Below are 24,439 nucleotides of genomic sequence, written 5' to 3'. Positions count from 1 at the left end.
CCCCTCCCCGGCTCCATCCCCCTCCTGCATACTACAACCCCCTTCTCCCACACACTACAACCCTCCCAAGAAGACCTACCTTGATCCTTGAAGGCCGCCCTGGTGGTATAGTGGACGCTGCGGGGGCAGGAAAGAATCCCACTGTTTCCTGCCCTCTGCCATTCCTCCATCTCCCTTTTCTCTTCTAAGTTGTGGGTGGCAGTGCTGCTAGGTTTTCAAAATGGCTGCCGAGATTGCCGCCAGAAGCCTTGGCAGCCATTTTGAAAATACAGCAGTGCTGCCTGCAGCACAGAAGAGCCAAGGGAGATGGAGGAGGTGGCAAAGGGCAGGAAAGAGTGGGCCTTCAAGATCAAGGTAGGTCTTCTTGGGAGGGCTGTAGTGTAGTGCAGGGTAAGCATGGCAGTTTATGGCACCCCTTGAATGTTGGCGCCCCCCTGCCATGCATACCCTGCTTACCACGTTCCAGCAGCCCTGTGCAGGCCTGTACTGCAAGGTCCAATGCTGGCACCGAGTACTTTCAGGAAGAGATGCAATGGTAGGGTAGGGTAGGGGAGGCATTCTAGATGTGGAACTGGGGTAAAAGAGAGGAGATTAGATGATGCTCTCCTGCTACGTTACCACCCCCTAAATGCTGACACTGTAGGTAAACCCGTAGTCAGTGGCAGGGCCAGCCCTAAATATACTTCATAAATATTAATTAGGGACCTCATGAAAACATGACTGATTTGCAGCCCTTCAGGACTGCAGTTTGACATCCTTGTTTTGCTATGCTATAAAAAAAAAAGAAAGAAACCACCACTCCATCCCACCATACCAAGCTTCAGATTTTTTTAATGTGTTGCTGAAACCTATGTGTCAAAAATGACAATAAACACTCTCCCTCACCAAAAATAAGTGAGCAGGATTGCAGAAACAAGTTCTGTACCCCCACCCCGGTGGCTTAATTTTCTGGTTGGATTTGGAAGTGTCACTCAAATGGCTTTTTAATTTTTCTCTGTGGGTCTGAACAGAGATCACTGTCGGGCATATGGATCTGAACTTAATATCTTGTTTTAATGCAGGAGAAGAACTTTGCACGGGGCTCATATTGGGCTGTGCCTTGGACTGTCCTTTCGGCTTCCAGACTGACATCCACAACTGTGAGATTTGCCAGTGCCGCCCACGGCCCAAGAAATGCAGGCCAATAGTGTGTGACAAGTACTGCCCATTTGGATACCTGTAAGTGTGTTATGAATATACCATGGATAATGTCAGAGCCATTTTTAAGATTTCAGTGTCTATTGGCAGGACCTGAGGGTGAGACAGCAATCCTTCTTTGGTGCTCAGTGAGTGGGGGAGGGAGAGTGGAGCTCTGTGGATACTAGAAAGCAGTAGAGTGAGGGTGTTAACCCATTAGTGCCCAAATCAATTTGTTCCCATATGGCTTATTATGGGAACATTGGGCACTAATGGGTTAATGGTGGTGTCTCTTTGAAGTGTCTGTGGTGGAAGGCCCTAAAGTAAATGGGAGAATGCTTCTTTTCAGCCTGGGTACTTGGTTCATTCAACATTTGGTACCCTAGACAGACAATGATAAGCACACTTGCCCTTTTAATAATTCCTTCAAAGCCGAAGTCCAAATGAGCAGTTATATGTGCCCTGAGGCAGGTGTAAATGCCAACATCTATATTTTTTAAAGTACACACTTAAAGGAAAATTCTGTAAACTAGGCATCTTCTTCCTTTCCAAGCACATGATCCATCCCTCAAAATGTCCCCTATTATATTCATCCCTCCCCCGAGTCCTCCAACACATGATCCATGAAACCTCAGAGGCAAGCCCTAGTATTCATATCTCTCAGTACAAGAGCCTACCAAGCATGCGCACGATATTCCCTCAAACACATCTCAAGTCCCAGTGACACACACAGTCCTCCCCATATACATCCCCAGTCCCTGAGCCCCTAGTCTCACACACAATCCTCCTCATACACATCCCCAGTCCCTGAGCCCCCAGTCATGCACGCAGTCCTTCTTATACACATCCCCCAATCCCAGAGGCCCCATTTACAAGCATAGTCCTCACCCATATACATCCCTGAGTCCCAGAATCCAACCATATACATAATTCTTTTTCCAGAGTCTCCTATCCATTTGACATTTCTTCTCTCTACATGTCCATCATTCATCTTTGTTCTCTGTTTCTATCCAAGCTATCCAGCATTTCCCTTCTGTATCCCTTTCACTGTCTGACCTCTCTATGTCCCTAGCCCTCTCCCTCTGTCCAGAATTACCCCCATTGGCCCTAGTCCTCTCCCTGTGCCCAGTATCACCCCTTCTGTGTCCCTGTCTTGCTTCCTGAGTCCAGCATTGCTCCTCTGTGTCCCTATCATTCCTATTGTATCCAGCATCTCCCTTCTGTGCCCCCATCCCCCTTCTTTTCCAGCATTGCCTTTCTGTGTCCCTATCCCCTACCCATTCAACATAACCCTTTGTGTACCTGTCCCTATTCTCTTTCTATGTCCAGCCGTTTCTGTGTCCAGCTGCTCCCCAGCCATATTGTTCTTCATTTGTCACTCTTTCCCACACTTCAGAGAGTGGCGAACGAAGAACAATACAGCTGATTAAATGTGATATTGATCTCTATCTTAGGAGAGCTTTTTTTCTTCATTCAACATCAGTAACAGACCCCTGAGGCCACCTGTTATGCCAAAACGCAGTCCCTTGTTGGGTCCTAGCTGTTTGTTAAAAAAAGAAAAGAAAAGAAAAAGGAAAATACACTTCTACAAAAACAACAACAGTAGCAAAAAGAGTGGAAGGCACCAAGGCAGAGTCCAAGATAAACCAAAGCCTTCAATTTATATCTTCAAACCAATAAAAGTATTCACAAAACAATCTTTGCATGCAGTATACAGGATGCACTTGACAATCAATCCCAACACCGTGTTTCAGCACAGAATGCCTTTATCAGGGGACCTGACTTGCACAAAATAGTTAGTATACCAATTTGGAAATCGACAGAGGATGGAATCAAAGTATAGAGCATTTCAGCTCAAAGCAAAAGTTAAATGACTTCCACACTTTATTTAAAAAAAAAAGCATGGGGTTCAAGTACCTGCATGGAGTAGCAGTTACAAGCCTGACTGCTTTATTGGGCCGACTAAATGGACCATGCTGGTCTTTATCTGCCCTCATTGTTAGGATGCATATTTAGCACCACTACCTGTAGAAGTGGTGGCACTGAATACATGTATATAGAGCAGTGAACGGCACAGACAAATAACCACCAAGATAGAGGAACAAATAACCACTCCAAATTCCACACAGCAACCAAAACAAGTGGAGTTGAAGGATGGGTCTTCCAACACTGGACACTCGTACACTGCTTCAAGAGCAGGCTTTATTTAACAAACAGAGTGGAAGGCACCTAGACAGAGTCCAGGATAGACCAGAGTCTTCGATTTACTTCTTCAAACCAATAAAAGTATTCACAAAATCATTTTCACATGCAGTATGCATGATGTACTTGACAATTAATCTCCACACAGGCCATGTTTGCCTTCATCAGGGGACCTGAATTGCACAAAATAGTCAGTATACCAATTTGGAAATTGTCAGCATCTTCTGAAAGGCGCAAAAAATCATGATCGTGAAACGCTCATAAATTTGTTTTAAAAGGCCTACCCTACCAACCCAACATAAAAGCCTGACCGCTGCAACACAACATAACCAAAATACAGTATGGACACAACAAAACCAAAATACAGTATGGACACAACAGAATTTTTCTGCATACGATGTCCTTATGTGGATATTCCACATGAACCTTATCTTATCTCAACATCACTCCGTATTTGTTTACACCGGAGTCTGCAATCGCATCTCCGGCACTATGTAAGCCACATTGAGCCTGCAAATAGGTGGGAAAATGTGGGATACCAATGTAACAAATAAATAAATATGTAGTGTAGCCCACGGAACGTATGACGTACACAAAAGACGAAATGCTGTCTTACACGAGCCAAGGCTGAGTATTGGCTGGGATCCGTGTAAGCTCCAGCAGCCAGCACTGGAATATGCATGTTCAGTGCTGGCACATGGCCCCGCACTGAATATCCAGGACTAATTTAGCTCGCTACAGTCAGTGTTTTAAAAAACGCTGACCGCCACCAGCTAAATATAACCCCCACTCCGTCTGTGGGGTTCAACATTGACTTGATTTATTATATCTTCTGTTCCACAACAATTGCAGAGTTTTTTTTAAACAAAGTGTATTTTTTTACAGATTGAGATGTCAGATGGAAGGATGTTGCCAGTGTCACTTTTTAAAATAAAATTGAAAGACTTGCTCCATATTAATTCACCTTTTAATTAGAAGCTATTTTATTTCTTTATGATTATAGCTAAGGGGCCGATATTCAGCCAGCGGGAGACAGCCTGCATAAGTCCTGTGGCCGATGCTGACCCTGGATATTCATTGCTGGGCCGTTTTTGGTGACCAGTATTGAATTTCCAGTTTCATTTTTGTCCGCTGGAACTTAACCTGTTAAGACAGTATTCAGTGCTAACCAGTTAAGTTCCTAGCGGTTAAAGATAGGACTGCTGTTTATGCAGTCGTATTTAATCGCTTAACCTAGCGCTGAATATCAACACTAACTGGCTATCTCCTGCTGAACATTAGTGGTTACCTGGCTAAACGCTATTTAACTGGCCAGTTAAATAGCGTTGAATATTGGGGGGGGGGGGGGGGGTTCCCTTTCCCTAGTCACTGACAGTTCTTTTCTGTTTTTCTTTCTCACTTTATCTTATAATGTTGTTTTAACCTGGTCTCTTTTCTTCATGAACTATCAGAATTATTTACCTAGCAACAGTTTGTGGTAGATCTGTCACTGGGACTGTAGAAGGTGGGTGTGTCCAAAGCTTTATTCCTTTGTCAAAGGTCAGACTGAAAGGTTTTGAGATTTGTACACTTTTGACACCAAGGATAATGCAAATGCTCACCGGCCTTTCAAAGAGAAAGGCAGAAGGAATAGATGGTGTTCCGAGCAGATAGGGAGCCTGCAGCAAGTAAATACATCTACAGAGGCACTGAGAATTAGTCTGTAAAAAGACATCCGGTAAACTCAGGAAATAAAAGTGTTTAGCTAAATGTCAGAAAGTAGAAGAGTGCTAAATTGAGGTGAAATTAAGCTTTCAATTTTAGTCTGGATAGGTGGGATTTGCTAACAGGAGCTCAATGCCTGGAGAAATCCTCATTCAAACCTCATAACATTTCAACTAATATAAAGATTCTGGATTCTCCACCACATGAAACGTCTCCATGTTAACTTTCTTTTAAGTAACAGAGGGGTAATCTCCTGTTGTAGATATGCAAAATCTAACTGCATTACTAGAGGAATCGAAGATAGAAATAACATCTAGACGGACTCTTATAGTATCTATGGTATTTGAACAGGACCTGAATTTAATTATGAAACTTTACTTTAAATATTCTGCAACACTGTTCTATGGACAAAAAATTTGGGTTTATCCCGATGTTACAAAAACCACACAGCAAAGGCGAAAACAATTCCTTGCATTAAGAGATGAAGTGAGAACATTCGGAGCAACCTTTACTTTGGTATATCCTTGTAAATGTATAATTCGAATGTCTGGCATTAAATACGTCTTTTTTGAGCCACCTCAATTAAAGTCTTTTCTGGACGCTAAAATTCCATCTACCTGAATAAGAAAATCGATTCAGCAATTAAAGATGAATTAACAAACAGGACTATGCCAATTTGAAGCAATTCTTTTTTTTCTTTTGGACTATATTTCTCCTTAAATTTGTTTAGATTCCTCCCCCCCCCCCCCCCCCCCCCCCCCCCCCCCACCCTTTGGTGGTCTAAGGAAGAGTGAAAAGATTGCTTTGTTTAATATATGCTAGATTTAGCATTTACCTTTTCTTTGAAATATTTCTCTGTTTTACTTTGCAAACTGGATATGTTTGTATTTTTGTGAAAATTATAAATAAATAAATTAAAAGTAACAGAGGGGTGAGTTTTAAGGTGCAGTAAATCTGGGTATTTACTGCACCTTAATTTCCCAGGGAGAAGTTGTAAACCTGTGGTATCTCAGTACCACAGCTTAGCCAGTCCTTCGGTACAGGAATACTGCAGCATTCTTTTTCCATCCTAGTGTATTGGGCTGCAAAACTGCGGTCTGATGCTCCCAGGCTACTTCTTAAAGGCTAAAGTATTCACCTCCCTCCCCCAAAGCTTCCCTGATGACCCCCAACTCTACTTTCCCCTTTCCCGAATGCCCCCTCTTCCACCAGCCCCTCCCCCCCAGCCTACCTAGAAAATCCCAGGGGGTGTAATGGGGTCAGAGCAAGAGCGATCCCCAGTTGCTTCTGCCCATTCCAGCAATGGGTTCAAAATGGCACTAGTGGCCCCTAGGATACCCTTGTGGTACTATCACTAAGGGTCAAGCTGCTTACTATGTCTGCTCTGAGCAGGCAAGCTTGTGTTCCTGCTCCAGACTCACAGTCCAATCCCTAAGACTCAGTTCTTTTTCTTTCCTCACCTTTCTTTAATGCTGTGCCTGTGAAATGAAGGCCTCCTCTAACAACCACCTTCATTCCATTTTAAACAACCCCCTACGTTTTTTCACAGTGCTGTCTGACATCCAGCAGTCCCTCATTAAATCTCCAAAATTTCAAACCGCTATGATTTCCCTGCATCTACAGTTCTGCCCACACAGGAGAGCGATTATACCAGGTGATGGTATACGTGCCCTCCTCCCCAAATATTTCAGCCCAAGATTTCTCCACCTAGATCTTGTCAATTCTTTTAATATGTTTTCTGTACCTAAGAAAACTCCCCTTGAATACTTTCCAAGTGTCAGTCATCTGTAAAGTACCTATTAATTACTTGATTTTGCATTTGTGCACCCCATGCCCTTTGCCAAGTTTAGGATTTACCATTAGATTAAAAGCCTCCCTCCCCCATTACTAACTTCCCCCTCTCTACTACTATTAACTTCCACTCAGTTAACTCAAAAAACTCTCCTTGGTTGGTGTTAGGGGCATATGCAAACAACAGGATCATTCAGGTCCCGTATATGTCTGTAGTTATAATAATGTATTTCCTTCCTTTGTTTAATATCTTCTTTGAGGTCCATCATCAGATTTTTGGAAACCAGCACCCCAACCCTACCTTTCCAATGTATTTTTTAAATTGTATATTATTTTTGTTGTAAACCACTTTAAAACTTATACCCCTTGTTTATTAAGCCGCACGGCAATGCCGACAGCCCATTCAAAGTGAATGGGTTGTGTCGCCATTTGCGCATGGCAGCCGCTAGCATGGCTTAGTAAACAGGGGAGATAGTAAAAAGTGGTATATCAAATCAATAAATCAAATTAAATCAAACCTTTCCTATGCTCTTTTGTATTGAATGAAAAACATCACAAATTACATTCAGATATTTCAAACAACTTCCAAAGAGGCAGGAAAAAATTGGAGAAAATACCTCATTAAGCCTTGAAAGTAAGACAAAAGCTTCCAGCTAACAGCGTACCCAAGGGAAATATTAACATTCTCTGAGGACAAGCAGGCAGAATAATCCTCACAAGTAAGTTGGCGATCCGCGCCGGCCCAGGAACCGGCATTTGAAATAGCAAAAACTTTTGCTGGAGCCTTCTGAGCAAGCCGTGCGTCCAACTGCGCATGCGCCGAGTGCCTTCCCACTCACCGCATGGCCGCGCTCCTCAGTTATTTTTTTTCACGCAAGGAGCGGCAGCCAGACCCTATAACTCAGCGAAGAACCAAAAAGAACTTACAGACAGTGTTTGGGGCGTGGCAGCTATACCAGCCACAAACTGTGTTTTGGGCTTACTAGCCAGAGGCCTGCTTAAGACTGTGCTTCTTCAACTACTGAGGCCTGTTAGGTCACAGGGCCAGGAATACAAGGTAAAACACCTCTGTAGTTCAAGAAGCATAGTCTTAAGCAGGCCTCTGGCTGGTATAGCCATCACACCCCAAACACTGTCTGTAAGTCCTTCTTGGTTCTTCTCCGAGTTATAGGGTCTGGCTCCAGCCAGACCTCAGAGCAAGGCTCATAAGTCTCAAACAGGAACAGACGTGGTTTACAAAGGAATATAAATAAACACTTGTTTCATTTATATCCCTTTGTCCGGCTGTGTTATTTCACAGGCCCACCCTCAACTCTCACTCGGGGTATCACATGGCATCTAAAGAATCTAACAGAACAACTCTGAAAACATTGACAAATATCAAATACAACTCTACTAACAGCGTCTAGCACCATTCAAATTACCCCCCCCCCCCCCCCCACCATTTTCCCCTTTCCCAAAGTGGGAAATCTAAACCCTCATATACAATTCCATAACTCGGCAAATTCCAATGTCTGTAAAGACAAGGTTTAAGTCTTAAAAGATCAGTCTTTAACTCATCAAACCAGTTCCAGAGCTCTTCCTGGGCTATTGGCAGTTACTCACCATATTCAAGTGGAAGGGAAGATCTCATGCACTACCCTGTGTTCGGTTCATCATCACAGTCGCTACTTACCACTATCTTGCTGTCCCCGCAAGACTGCTCTGATCTGCTGCTAATGAAAGCAAATTTTTTCAAATTTGTGGTTTTCCAGTGAGCTGACATTAGGGAAGTTGTGTATAGCCTCTCCTGTCTTTCAGCACCACTTCAGGAGATAATAACAGCCATGATGGCAGCAAGTTATAGTGCTTTTATTAGTGGGCAGACGGAGCACTCGGTTTAAGCTTACATCTTGCTAGATGACACCACTACCCAAATGTGGTGTCTAGATTATACAATTATTTTTGTCAATTTATTTTTATTTCTTTGGATTTAGCTCATTCCTTTTCAGTAGTAAGTTAAAGCGAGTTACATTCAGGCAGAGTAGGCATTTCCCTGTCTCCAGAGGGCTTACAGTCTTTTGTACCAAGAGGTAATGGTTCGAGTGTACCATATATTAGGGATTATCCCCTTTCTCTTCTCCCTTCTCAGCTCTCAAGCTTCAATACTTCAGTCATCCATCTCCATTCTGTCCGAGTGCATCTCATCTTTGTTGCTGTCGTCATGCCTCTCCTATTCTTCTCTGTACTCTCTTGCTCCTTCTCCTGCTCTCTGCTGGGGATATCAATCCCAATCCTGGTCCTCCAAATCAGCTCTTACCATACTCATGCAGATCACACCACAATGTCTCCAGTCTTATTTCTGTTCCTCTCCTTTCCTCTTCTCTGCCTTTCTCATGAGCCCTGTCTCCAACAAGCTTGCCTACATCCACAACCTCTTTATCTCTTGCACTCTCCTTCTGCTTGTACTAACTAAGACATGACTTTGCCCTGAAGACTCTGCTTTAGCTGCTGTCCTGTGTCATGGAGGTTACCTTTTCTCCCATACATCTTGCCTGGTTGGCCACGAAGGTGATGTTGAGCTGCTACTATCACCTTCTTGTAGATTTCAACATCTTCTTTCACCTCAGTCTCACTGCTTTTCTTCCTTCAAAGTCCACTTCATCATTCTATTCACTCCCCTATCTCTCTGAGTGGGAGTCATTTATGGACCCAACTGATAAAGTCCCTTTCTTCCTTTCTCATTGACTTTGACTCCTGGCTTTCCTTCTCTCTCGAACCTTCATCTCCTTCCCTCATTCTTGGGGATTTTAAGATTCATGCTAATGGCCCCTCTGACTCTTATGCCTCTCAGTTTCTCGCTTTAATATCTTCTTTCAGTCTTCAACTATGCTCCACTACCCCTACTCACTGTTTTGATCTTGTCTTCTTCTCCAACTGCTCACTTTCCAATTTCTGCACCGCAGTTATTCCCCTCTTTGACCATCATCTGATAACTTTCACACTTAATTAACCCACAGTCCCATCCAATCTCTACTAAAACATTTAGAAATTTTCAGGATTTTGACCCTCACACTCTCTCCACCAGTGTTTGATCTCTCTTCTAAACCACTGTGTTATCCAAGTCTGTCAATGAGGCTCTCTCTTCCTATAATGCTATTCTGTCCTCTGCTCTGGATACTCTTGCTCCTCTCATTCTCCGTTCTGTAAGGCATACCAATCCCCAGCCTTGGCTGACCTCTAGAATCCATGACCTATGTTCCTGTGACTGATCTGCTGAATATCTTTGGCTAAAATCTCATGCCCATACTGACTTCATACATTTGTTGCTGACTTCCTTCCAGTCTGCTCTTTCACTTGCCAAACAAGACTACTACATCCATTTGACAAACCCTCAAGGCTGAAACCCTTATGTCTCTTTGCCATTCTGAACTCTCTACTCAAAATGCCTTCACCTCCACCCCCCCACACCTCCACCCTTTCACTTTCTCCCCAAACTATGGCTGAGTACTTCCAAGAAAAGGTTCACAAGATCAACCTTGAGTTCTCATTCAAGTCACCTCCACCTCTTCTTCTCCTAGTCAATTCTGCCAACCCTCCTTCAACCCCAGCCACTTTTTCTTCCTTTTCGGAAATCATTGAAGAGGAAACTGCACATTTTCTTTCCTTCTCCAAACTGACTACCTGTTTGTCTGATCCTATTCCCATCTGCTTAGCACTATCTCTCCTAGTGTCATCCCTTCTATCTATCATATCCTCAATCTTTCACTTTCTAACTATTCCTGATGCTTTCAAACATGCTGTAGTTACACCACTCCTCAAAAATCCTTCATTGGACCCTACCTGTCCTTCCAACTATCGCCCCAGCTCCCTCCTCCCTTTCTTATCCAAGCTACTTGAATGTGCTGTTCACCGCCATTGTCTTGACTTTCTTTCATCTCAAGTTATTCTTGATCCACATCAATCTGACTTTCACCCTCTACATTTAACTGAAACATCCCTTGCTAAAATTTCCAAAGACCTGGTCCTGGCCAGATCCAAAGTTCTCTATTCTATCCTCATCCTTATCAATCTATCTGCTTCTTTTGACCACCTGCTCCTTGATACACTGTCCTCACTTGGATTTTGGGGCTCTGTTCTTTCGATTTTCTGCTTATCTCTCCTATCACACTTTTAGTGTATGCTCTGGTGGATCCTCCTCCACTTCCATCCCACTATCATTTGGTGTACCTCAGGGACCTCTTTTTTTTCTCCTTCTATACGTATTCACTTGGAGTGTTACAGGAAATAATTTAAATGTTCTTAATATCCATTAAAAATGTTACAAAATTGTCACAGTCCTAATATGATATTTAAGAACAAAGAGCAGGGGAATATTTTAAGAGCACTCACTAAAATTTCTCCACCACTTACCTATAAGGTAAGAATGATTTACAATTGCAAGAATACAAGGAATTAAATGCTATATGCTTGTAATTTCACTAGCATGTATTGCAAGATTTAAAAGTATGTACTCAGAGCATGGCACTAAATTTTAAAAGTGACCATGTGTTATCAGTATAACTTTAAAAGATACCATATACTCAGAACACTCTGATCTCCTCCCTTGGTTTTCAGTATCATCTTTATGCTGATGACTCCAAGATCTACCTCTCTACACCAGAACTTTCAGCAGGAATCCAGGCCCAAATCTTAGCCTGCTTATCTGATATTGGTGCCTGGATGTCTTACCACCATCTGAAACTAAACATGGCCAAGACTAAGCTTCTTATCTTTCTTTCTAAACCCACCTCTTCTCTTCCCCAATTCTCTATCTCTTTGGATAACACTTTCATCCTCCCTGTCTCATCAGCTCATAAACTTCAGGTCATCTTTGACTCCTCTCTCCCTCTCTCTCCCTCCTTTGTTCACGTATCCAACAGACTGCTAAAATCTGTAGTTTCTTTTTCTATAATATCACCAAAATTCTTCTTTTCCTTTCTGTGCACACTACCCATACCCTTATCCATACTCTTATCACCTCACATTTAGACTACTGCAACTTGCTTCTCACAAGTCTTCCACTATGCCATCTCTCTCCCCTTCAATCCATTCAAAATCCTGCTGCTTGACTTATATTCCACCAGTGTCGCTATTATCATATTAGCCCTCTCCTCAAGTTACTTCATTGGTTCCCTATCCATTTCCGCATACAGTCCAAACTCCTCTTATTGACTTACAACTGCATTCACTGTGCATCTGCTCAGTAACTTTCCATTCTTATCTCTCCCTACACTCCTCCACGGGAATGCTAATCATCGGGTAAATCTCTGTTATCTGTACCTTTCTCCTCTATTGCAAACTCCAGATTCTGTTCTTTTTATCTTGTTGCACCGTATGCCTGGAATAGACTTCCTGAGTCAGTATATCATGCTCCGTCTCTGGCCATATTCAGATCTAGGGTAAAAGCTTCCTTTTTTGAGGCTGCTTTAACTCCTAACTCCTATTTACTTATTTAGTACCCATGTCAGTTTTATCATTCCCACTATAAGTAATTCCCTAATTGCTTTTTTGTCCTGTTTATCTGTCTTGATTAGATTGTAAGCTCTGTCAAGCAGGGACTGTCTCTTACGTGTTTAGTGTACAGTGCTGCGTATGTCTAGTGGTGCTATAGAAATGATAAGTAGGAAGTAATAGTAGTATATTTGTGAAACAATATGTGACATAACTTACCTCAAAGAAATGCTGAATATGAGAGAAAAGGTAATCTACAAAACTGTCCACTCTGCAGACTTCACTTACCTAGGAACCAAACTGTGGAACTCCTTACCACCCAAAATAAGAAATATACAGGAATATACTATATTCTGCAAAATCCTCAAATCATTCCTATTCAAACAAACCCTCACAAAGAACAACCATATCTCAGACAACTAATTATTACCTGAATTGGTTATTACTCTATTTACCATTAGCCTTCTCTTTGCTTCATGTACAATTTATCATTCATAATAGATTTTCTAAATGTTAAACATCCATAGCTATCCCACTACATTTATGATACTGTGTTGTAAAATTGGATTCTTTCAACAAATTACTTTCTTATGCATTATTCTTTGTTATGTATCCTGTACTATTTATTGTAAGCCACATTGAACTCAAATGTGTTTGGGATAATGTGGGATATAAATGTCACAAATTAATTAATTAATTAAAGGTTTGATATTTAGTAGATTTGTCTGGGTGCTATCAGGACTTACCCAAGAAGATCTTTACATATGAACATTTGGGCCTATAGACCAGTTTGTTTTTAGCCAAACAATTCAATGTAGGAGGGAGGCAAGCTGGGGAGATGGGTTAATTGTTAACTTGATACATTACAGTTGTGTGGCAGGAATAGAAAAGCCAGAATTGAATAGCTTTGAAAAGTTGCTTTCAATTATATTTAACATATAGTGGACAATTTTCAGAATATCCATTGGCCTACAAATGGATTTTGAAAGGAAAACTCTGCTGGGAGTTTCACTTTGAAAATTGGGATGCTTGGGGGAGTGCAGGGTAGTACTTGTGTACATTGCACCTACTTTAAGCAGATGCAAAGCAAGTGTATAGAACAATGTGCAGGCATTTCAGAATTAAATCTGTGTGCTACTTTCCCTTCCTCTACATAACCTCACCCCTTTTTCTGCATGGGTGAACTTTTAGACAAGCCTTTGACAGCTGTTCTATCCCCTTAAATAGTTTAAAAAATTACTCTCATATGTACATCAGTATTCTGTTCAAATATAGTCTATCATTTCCTACAATTCATGGAGTCCATTAAACTGAAAAACCGCGAGTTTTACTTTGCACACCGGTATTTTTGTTGGGTTTGAGAAATGAGCAAAGTATATCCATTGCATAACTTGAACAGGTATGTTCAGAACTACAGCAGATATGGTCATCCACATTCAGAATTTAGTCTGTACTTCTGTGATATTCTTGATCATGTGAAATTGAATCTCCATTTCAGAGAGGCCATGGGGGTGTAAATACTTTAACCAGTGGCCGGAGAACATACAGCTTCATTATCTGTAGATTTTCAGCCATTGTGCAGATAGCAATGGGCCAAAAAGCTGTCTAAACATCCCAATGCTATCTGTATAAGAAAGAGGCAGAGGGCGGGCAGTTCAAGAAATTATTTATTTGTTACATTTGTACCCCACATTTTCCCACCTATTTTCAGGCTCAATGTGGCTTACATAGTACCGGAGAGGCGTTTGCCAATTCGGTTGATAATCCTGATAACCGTGATAATCAGCAGCTACCCAGGTAAGTAATCCATTTTATTTAAGTTTGACCAAGAGGCCTAGACTAAACAGATAGTGTTAGCATAATTCTGCCTATACATATAACAGAATATATGTATTAACTGAAATTCTATCAATGGCATTTCTGTTAATACATTCACTGTACCAGTTTAATCTTGGGTGCTTGACTTATTATTATGTTTTGCTGATACTTTACAAATTATTTTCTTTGTCTTCTAGGAGGAACAAGCATGGCTGTGACATCTGTCGCTGTAAGAAATGCCCAGAGGTCCCATGTAGCAAGGTCTGTCCAATGGGCTTTGAACAGGATAAGCAAGGCTGCCTTAGCTGTAGTTGCAGAGGTAGGTGCAAGCCTTTGTCTTCTGCATCTTAATTGTTCTCTAAAGGCTAAGCATGGTGTGCTAGAAATGGATAGCAAAAGTAAATTATACTAATGAAACCTAGGAAGTGATATTTATAGCTCCTAAGGTGGAAATAGATGCCGTTTTCTGTCAGTGAGGCCCTGTTTATTAGGACTTTGTTTCCCATTTGTAGTAATTTCTTTTTTAATTACTCCATTCTAATGAAGTAACCCACAATGGAGATCAGAATGACATTTTAATGAGCTGATACTTAAGGCAGAAGAATGGACCAAATTTCTATCTGGTTTTCCCACTAGGTTTTGATTTCTGTGTTCTTTGTCCCACCGTAATAAATAGAAAACCAATATAACACTTCCATTTCAATGGTTCCCCGTCCCCCCACCAAATGTCTGTTTCCTCACAAGCCCTTGGAAGGTACGAAAGAATAATGAGAGAATTATTTTCCCCAAGCTTTGGAACATATCCCAGGTCAACACTCTATATTCTATAATAATCCATTAAATTAGTTAAAGAGATATCTTGTTGCTATAAGTTGTCAAAAAGAGTACCGCAAGGATCTCCTCTTTTGGCAGTGTTATTTAATCTTTATGCCTTGAATGTGATTATTAGAGAACACTTGGCATTCGGTATTGACTTAATGCTGACAACATAATGTTATACTTACTAATCAATGGAATCCTGGGAGCAACATCAATATTCATAGGGTATTGTGCGCATTCAGGATCAGATTATTCACATACTAATGACCTTAGTTTAAATAAAATGGAATTATTAATAATAAGATAGGATCTTGAGCTTGAAGTTCTAGTGAGTCTGGAAGATGGAACCTATTTTTTGCCAATTTCTTCTGAAGTCAGTTATTTAGGGATAATGCTTCTCTAAGAAATAGGTTTGTTGCTCTTCCAGTATATTCTTGCCGTTTTGCCCCACCCTTTCCATTTCCCCTAGATGCTGCTATCCAGCTGTTAACTCTTTGAGTTAGTCCCTGGTCTTGTAGTGGATCTTGAAGCCTGCATTGATGGTCAGTTGGCCCTCTCCTCGCGGTACAAAGTAGCAAACAGCTTGAAGTGATTTGACCAGCAAAGACCCATGTTGTTATAGTCCTTCGCGTTCTTCATGAACTTTGAGAAGAATGCACTGTAGGCTGTTTTTCAGGTTTCCAGCATCTTTATGGGGGTACTCTACCATTCATATGCAGGAAGGCTGATGGTCTCAGCACTCTCAGTAAGAAAGGGAAGGAAGCACCAAGGACAGTATCCTGTGTAGGGCTTATTTACATGGTTTATAGCTTATTAGAAATTTAATATACTGCCTTTCTTTGGGTAACAACAAGGCAGTTTACAATCATTAAATTACCTCCATTGTATGCAAATCTTTTTCATGCATATTCATTAGGTGTATCCCAAAAATCTGGGTAGTTTTTGGCCCTTGAGGACTGAACTTGGACAAGCCTGGTGTACAGATACCTGTATGTACACCGGATACCTGTATGTACACCCCGGAACTGAAGGAGCAGGTGATCTTTTCAGGGCCAGCTTCATCTGTTTGCCCAGTTATGAAGAATCTTTGATTTAGGAGGGTATAGGATGGCCTGAATATAAGATTAACGTCCTTGCTAACCAGTAATACCCAGCGAAATTCGGTTTTCACCTAGCTAAGGGAAGATTATCGGAAACCTGTCATCTGGATTCTTCATATGCCATGGTTAAATCCTAGAGGGAAGAGTCCCTTTGGACCTCTGTTATAACTAGATTGTAGATGATCATCCACCGCAACATCAGAAACACTGTCCCCATTCATAAGCACAAGGTCCAATATCACCTGCTGCCGTAAAATCAGCACCTACACAAGTGTAAGTGCCGGAAATTATATATTCAAAACCATGAGCGATGACATTCTTCTTTGAATGTGTTTATTACTGAAATGGCTGTTCCTGCTGGACGTGCCTGAACTTGTACATGAATTTTCTGGTCCATACATGTATTTTATAAAAGGCTCCATGGTCAGCAAGCTTTCTGTAGAAACTTGGAGAATTGTGCACATTCTGACCTGGACATATAATTTAAATGAGCTCTGTGGTTTTCCCTGGTGCATTTGCGCCAGACTCCTTTGATCATCCCGCACTGGTAAATGCGGATGCTAGTCTGGCGCTAGTGGCCTCTTCCGCCCGCATTTACCTTTGAACATCGGGGCCTCAGTGTTGGAGCACCTTCTTGAACCAGCTTCGGAAACCTGACTCCTGCTGACCCACTCTTGGTGCTGCCTCCATCTGCTTCTCCCTTCTCCATAAAGCTCAGGACTTATATTCCAACCTACCTTCCCCGACCTTCCTACACTTTCTACCTCCCCTCCCCTGTAGCTGCTCATTTTAGGCTTCCCAAGTTTGGAGCTGGAGTGGGGTTAGGGAGAGAAGCAAAAGTCAGTGTGAATAACACTTTCTGCAAAAAATGTACTCGTACATGTCAACAAACAAATATTTCACCACTAAATCAGTCTTCATAGGTTGTGAGGCCTTCCTTAAGTAGCAGAAAGGAAAATGGGAAGCCATTGGGGTTCAAACTTCTTTGAATGTTTATGCCTGTTGTTACCTACTTTAAGCTGCTTTGAAGCTTTCTTCAGAACAGTAGGTCCAAATAAAAGAGGCAAGCCACATTATTCCAAGAATATTTTCCTTTGATTATATCCTTGCTATTATGTATGCCTAATTTGCCAGTTAAAATTATGCTTTTAGTTTACCTATATCGGCTATATCAGAGCTACCCAAGTAAAGACAGACTGAGACCCAATCATTTTTCTTCATTCATTCATCATTGAGCAGAAGAAAGCAGAATTCCAACAGTGAAAAGCTCAGTATTGCAGTCTAGACAAGAACACAGCCTTGTTTTCCATAGCTGAATTGGCTCCGCAGCGTCTGTGTCTAGAAAATTATAACTTCTATATATGTGAATAAATTTGATATAAATAAAAATAAATATGGAACGAGTATGTATGCAGTGCCAAGGATTTATACAGAATGATTTGCTTCACCCAAAAGAAAATGTATGAAAAAAAAGGCTGGCTTTGAGTAGAGAGTTTATTTCACTTAAGTTTTCTTTCCTTAACAACACAGTGCCCAATATTCAAAATGATTTAATCAGGCCCTGTTAACTCACTTGTGACCGCCTAAGCACTGATATTCAGACGATACCACTGTTTAGTGCTGGGGTGGTCCATGAGCAGAATTTGGATGGAGCATGGGAAAAGCCAGGACTTATCCAGCTAGCAGACATATTCAGACTTCTAACTGGTTAAGTGTCTAAAGTTAGGAATGCAAAAAAGCTGTTCTTATTTTGCTGACCTTGCTGACCTAACGTTAGCTGTGGAAGTAACCAGGCAACATTGACCAGTGTCCTGTTAACCTCCAGATAGTTCCAGAGGGGTTCCAGCTTCCCCCATCCTGCTCCCTCCCCCAAGGATAATCAAGGCTGAGCTGTACCTCGAGGCTGCCATTTGAGGATGTGGCAGCCATTTTGAAAAGGCAGCCACACTGGGAAGGAGTTAGTGGGCATTGCTCCTGCCTGTTCCCACCCCTAGACCACAAGGGAGGTGCCAAGTAGGCCCAGTGGGGCCTATGGGCATGGGGGGACTTGGGCTCAGCCTTGATTATTTTCGAGGGTGGGGGAATCGGAATGGAGTGTTGGGCTGGGTGGGGAAGTGGAGATTGGAACTGGGACTGGGTCAGATGGAGAGGGATCAGAGAGACTGAAACGCCTCTTGTTATGTGATTGCCAGTCAATATTCTGTCAGAGTCCGTATAACTATCTTATGCAGGTCCCGGCTGAATATCGGCTGGGACACGCATAAGCTCTGGCGGCCTGCTCTGTATGAATTAGCCCTGGATATTTAGTGCCAGTGCCTGGACATAACCCAGCACTGAATATCCAGGACTAAATTCTGCCCTTGGTGGTCAACATTTTAAAAAAAGTATCCTAAAAAAAGTAGTACTTGGTGATTTTCAGTGTTTTCCCTCATTGAAGAATATTTTCTTGAATTCACCAAAACCAAAATTCCTTATAGCCAATATTCAGAGACACTTATCTGATTAGCAGGTACTGCCAACCAGATAAGTGCCAGCAACATACATATTAATGCCAGAGTGGTCCAGGAGTGGAGCTGAAGGTTATCCGGTTAGTGGCCATATTCAGATCACTAACTGGCTAACAAATCAGTTAAAGATAGGACAACAAAATGGTTATTACTTTTTCTGGGTTTGCTCTCTGGTTAGTGGTTAATCAGATAGCACTTCCAGGTTGATGCTGAAACCGTATATTCCGCGCCAGCTGGTAACCAGGTACCAATACTGAATATCCGCTTTTATTTTGAATTTTTTTATTAGTATGTTCCATGCATAATATATGAAATAAAACAAAAGTAGCCAGGAAAAACCATAATAAGCAAAGTACTGTCAAAAACATAGACTTCACCAATAAGTATTTATTTAACCGCCGTGGCTGTGGTTTACTTAACCACTGACTACTGCAAATTCAATATCAGACCCCTTGTCTTTTAGGTGTGTTTCACAATGTGAGAGAGCATCTAGTTTTGAGGGTCTGTTTGTCTATCTGTTTGTCTATCCATCCGGACTAAGCTGAAGGAGATGCATTGAGCCAGGCATGGTGAGGAGGCCATGCCCTGCTATCTAAAATATGCCTGTCAGAGCTGTGGGGTGGCAAGGAGCCACCTGAAGAATGATGAAGCGGGTTGAGGCAAGAGCACTGAGTCATGAGTGGCTGGAAGCTCAGACCCTGTAACTGGAAGCTTGGAGAGAGCCAGTAGTGATCGGTGGGGAGGGGTTCTGATGTTTGGAGGGGTTGAGGGAAGTAGACAATGCAGCGGGAGGGAAAAGGTGAGTGGGGAGAGCACAAAGAAGGAGGGAAATGGGAAAGGGAGATTGTGAAGGAGGGGAAGAGTGCACAGGAGGGAGCAAGTTGGGCAAAGGAAGAGAAAAAAGAGAGAGGGAAGGGAAGTGGGAAGAGAGCACAAAGAGTGGAAGAGAGAAATGAAGAAGGCATGAGACTACCCACTACCCACCTATACCCAACCCTACCACCATTCCATAACCCTTCCTCACACCTCTCTCACATAAACACACACCCTCTATCCCATAACCCCCAAACACCCCTTAATCTCCCGCCCCATGCACCTTCCTTGCAAACACCTACAGCCTCCCCTTGCATGAAAACACCATGTTCAACCCCATTACCTTACTAAGATTCACTTCACCTTACTTCTCCCAACCAAGTCCTCAATACAAACATACATGAGTCTGCTAATGGAGAAAAAGAAACCTGCCATTGTATCACAGTATAAGCATGCATTTTCCACTTTTTTATGATAGAGTTTTACAAGGGTAATCAGAATTATTGTAGGTATCATCATGACGTCTTGTGCAAACCTTTGATATAGCCTTCATTTAAGCATGTTGCAGTCCGTTAAATGGAAATCTACCATTATTGATTTTCCTGGAATTAATTATTTTAACTGGCGGCAGAGCAATCTTGTTTGGCTAATTATCTGCTAAAGAAAAAAAGGATAGAGAGGGAGGCAGCCTGTGGCAAACATGTTCTCTTATTCTGTTGCTTGATGTGGAAATATTACGAAATGCACTTTGGAAAGCTTTTGTTCAACTTGCGCCGCATCTGTGTTGCTGCGTTTTCAGTCACTTGTTTAGACATTTTTTTAATCCCCCATTCAGCTGTGATTTCACTGCTGTACACAAGATGCTGTCATTGTGATCTACAATGATTAGTTTCCATCCTCTCTTGCTTCCCCCACCTGCCAGGCGATGCCTCCCCTTCTCCTTGTCTTTCAGATTCACTACTTACTCCTTTGCCTGTCTTGCTCTCTCTCTCTCTCTGTCCCTACATACACTGTCATCTAATATTGGTAGGCTGAATCTGTGCAGCAGGAGAAACAGAACCTTTACAGTAGTGGTTCACAAACTGTGGGTCAGGACTCCAAATGGAGTCACATCATTACTTGATGGAGTCACAGAAACAGCACTGCTCCCCTCCCTAGTGGCAGCCATTATGGCACCTATGTGTCAGTGATCCAGTGGCATAGCCCTTTGGGAGGGCCTGAGTTCAAAGCTGGTGGGCACAAAATGTTTTCTCCACCCCCCCCCCCCCCATACTCTGCACTTCCCCCCCCAGCGCCTCCAAATTCAAAGTGTAAATGTTGCAGCTGGTGAGGATTCCCAAGCCCCGCCATCATCAAGCTTGGTAGTTAGCAGCAGCAGCATTTTTGGGCCATTGATGCCGGCACCCTGCGCATGTTCATTTGTTGGCATCAGCGGCACAAGGACACTACTTCCAGTTGCCACTCTCAGGGGTGGAGTTTGGACAGAGTTGTTTATGTTTTTAATATTTATAGCCCACCTTTATCCAAGTGGAGGAGTGGCCTAGTGGTTAGGGTGGTGGACTTTGGTCCTGAGGAACTGAGTTCGATTCCCGGCACAGGCAGCTCCTTGTGACTCTGGGCAAGTCACTTAACCCTCCATTGCCCATGTAAGCCTGCCATGAGTGGGAAAGCGCGGGGTACAAATGTAACAAAAAACAAAAGGCGGGTAACAAAGCTATATACATAACATAAAATCAGATCAATACACATCTAACAAATACAGTCAATAAAAGAAAGAAGGATCATTGCAGGTTGCTAGTTAGGCCCAACAGATAACGCTGTGATTTCAATGCCAAAGGCAGCTTATTCCACTCCAGTGGACCAGCCACAGAAAAAGTACAAGTACTTGTAATATTCAAACACAGCTTCTTAAGATTCGGTATAACAAGCGCACAAACACTAGCTGACCTCATTGCATATATTCCACAAATAATATGAGGAATCATGATGTAATCCTAGATGTACTAACAACAGTTTAAATTTAATTCTTTGAGCAACTGGGAGCCAATGCAGACGCTGCAACAAAGGAGAAACATGCTAGAATTTTGATAATCCATACAGTGGAATTCTGCACTGTCTGCAATACCTGTAAGCATGACACTGGCAAGCCCAGATAGACAATATTACAGTAGTCCAAAGTACTAAGAATCGCAGCTTGCAGCACCTTTTGAAAATCCTTCTCAGTTAACATGGGTTGCAATTTACTTAGCAGACGTAGCTTGAAATATGAATTTTTAATCACTTTTTGAATCTGCGACTTAAAGGACAATGTTGCATCCAGGAAGATTCCCAAGTTCTGAACCTCAGAAGAGACCGGAACAGAGGTTCCTGGTAGGGAGATAGTTGAGGGGAGACTAGAAGCCATACCCCAGGAAGCAAACAGCACCTCCGTTTTACTTACATTTAATTGCAAATGATTACTTACCATCCACTCCTGTATTCCCTCAAATACCTCCTGCACCCTTGCTATAGTAGCAGCCATTGAAGATCCAAATGGCACAAACAATTGAATATCATCCACATCAACCATATAGGATACACCAAATGATTTCAAAAACTTACAGAAGGGACTCAAATATAATTTGAACAACACCGCATGACAGTGTAGAACCCTGGGGCACCTTAGTTTCCAATGAATAAACCTGTGACAACTTATCCCCAGTAAGATTCAAATGTTTCCGTCCTGTCAAGAAAGCTTGGAACCACTGCAGCACGGTTCCTGAAAGGCCACATTCGTACGATCACAACAACAAAAACTGATTTTCTAACCTATCAAATGCTATGGCTATATCAAGAAAAATAAAAAAAAACTATCTGCGTGCTGATCTAAATTGTGATGTACCTCATCCACAGTGGCAGCAGCCAATGCCTCTGTCTTTGAGCTTTGCAGAAACCATATTGATATGGGTCCAACACAGAATGACAAAGCAAATAATCATCTAATTTTACATACGCAGATTTTTCAACCAATTTAGCTATTACTGATAAACAAGAAATTGGATGAAAATTAGAGATTTCCTTGAACCCCAGAGAAGATTTTTTAATCACTGTGCAAATTGTAGCCACCTTCAACTCTTCTGGTAATACACCAGTTTGCAAAATTGAGTTGGCAATGGTAGTCCAGGCAGGCACAGATAATTTCTCCATGTCCCTTAACACGAGACTATAAACATCACCAACCAAGCTTGTTGGTCTACACAGTTTCAGATATGCCCTAATTTCTGATTACTGTACTTCCTCAAATGTATCCCACTGATAAGAGTTTTTTTTTTAGGGAGAAATGTTCGTTATCTTTAATGATGCAAAAGATTTGACAATTTGACAGATGTTATTTTCAAAAAATATCCCAAAATCGTCAGGTGTAAATGAACAAGAAATTCCTAAGGCGTTATGTCCTTGAATCAATGGATGAATTTAAAAAAGTTTTTTAGAATGGTTCAAGGAATCTTCATTATTCTTCTGACAACAATAGTTTCTTTCTTTCAGAACAAAGTATACTCATTCAGCTTTGTCTTGTAACTATAGTGCATATCAGCATCCCGAGTATGCCTCCACTCCCTTTCTGTTTACTGTAACTCATGGCGCAATTCATGCAATGCAATATTGAACCATGGCAAAAATCTACCATCAGTTCTCATACTCTTCTTTTAAGGAGCAACCACATCTAATGTGCTTTATAAATAAGTAATCCAATGACCCCTACCATCTCTTCAGGTTGCAGAGTAGAAATATCACTTAATAGTGGAGACCATGCAGCCAACAGTCATAGAATCCACCTTGGGCCTAATGATCTTAACAATACTTGCCTCTGTAGTGAATGAGCATGCCCCTCCCATGGCCACACCCTTTTTCAAATGCATGCAAAAAAAATGTATGTGCACATCTTTACCAAATACTGCCTAGCTAGATGCATGTGTAAATTTGAATTGTTAGGGTTGGTGCTAACAGGTTCAAATACTGACTTAAATCAGAAACATAATAATGATGTTAAAAACTAACATAAGTAAAAAAACAAGTTGATATATAATAATAAAACATATATTGTAACCAGGCGCCTCTTGTGCAGCCAGGGATAGAACAATCTCCTCTAACCACAGGCTCCCGGTACAATGAAGAAACAGATATCCACCAGTAACTTCAAACTCAAGGACTTTATTCCATGCAGGTTTCTAGTACACAGTTCCAACAGCAGCATTCAACTTCAGTCCTAAGCTCCTATAAGCCACCTGAAAGCAGGGCCATGCCAAGGGTCTCTGGCGCCCCCCTGCAGACTATCAGTTGGTGCCCCCCCCCCCCCCCCCCCCCGGTGTGGCACAAGATGCAAAGGAAATAGGAGCTGAAAGATTGAGTGCATCTTTATGGGATTGCTGAACAAATAAAGGGTTTACAACCACTTAGCTTTTCGTGCTTTCATGTTCACGAAATTGGTAATTAAATCTTTGATATCTAACTGGGCACATATATCATTCTCAATAGCAATCATGGCAAGGCTTACAAGCCTTTCTTGCAAAATACTTGATCGCAAATAATTTATGATTTTTAACCGTGAAAATGATCGCTAGCACTGACTCTAAAGTTTAGCAATTTCATTAAAGCAAAATGTATTTTCACATATCACAAACTCTTTATTCTTCCTATCCAAGGAGAATGTTTTATATAAAAACAAACACACAAAAAAAAAGCAATCAGATTTTCACTTACCAGCTCTTCAAACACTAAACAGTCAGCTAAACTTCTTTGAAACTACTGTTGGAACCATCAGCCAATGAAATGGCTTTTAGCTCTAGATATCTCAGGTTACCTGATAATTATGCACACATCATTGCAGTCATCATGCCCTCCTCTCGGTGTACATGCTCAGAAAAACTTTGAACCACTTACAGATTCTAACAATTACACTATTTATTTTTTATTTCTCCCCAGTCTCACTTGCACACCTCCCTCCAAACCTGTTCTCTTTAATTTGAATGTTGTTCAAGCTCACCCTGACTAAGGAGT

At 41.8% G+C, this 24,439-nt stretch overlaps 1 protein-coding gene across 1 annotated transcript in view; it reads left to right on the top strand.

The window, feature by feature from the left end:
- The window catches only part of CRIM1 (cysteine rich transmembrane BMP regulator 1), an 882,829-nt gene that overhangs the window by 745,574 nt on the left and 112,816 nt on the right, over positions 1–24,439 (top strand). Inside the window, exons 9-10 of the mRNA XM_030196525.1 lie at positions 1,062–1,218; positions 14,361–14,482. Coding sequence (XP_030052385.1) covers positions 1,062–1,218; positions 14,361–14,482 — 279 coding nt within the window. The remainder of the gene's footprint in view (positions 1–1,061; positions 1,219–14,360; positions 14,483–24,439) is intronic.

This window comes from Microcaecilia unicolor, chromosome 3, assembly GCF_901765095.1.
Source record: "Microcaecilia unicolor chromosome 3, aMicUni1.1, whole genome shotgun sequence".
Classification (NCBI taxonomy): Eukaryota; Metazoa; Chordata; class Amphibia; order Gymnophiona; family Siphonopidae; genus Microcaecilia; species Microcaecilia unicolor.
This window is presented reverse-complemented; position numbering and strand designations above follow the sequence as displayed.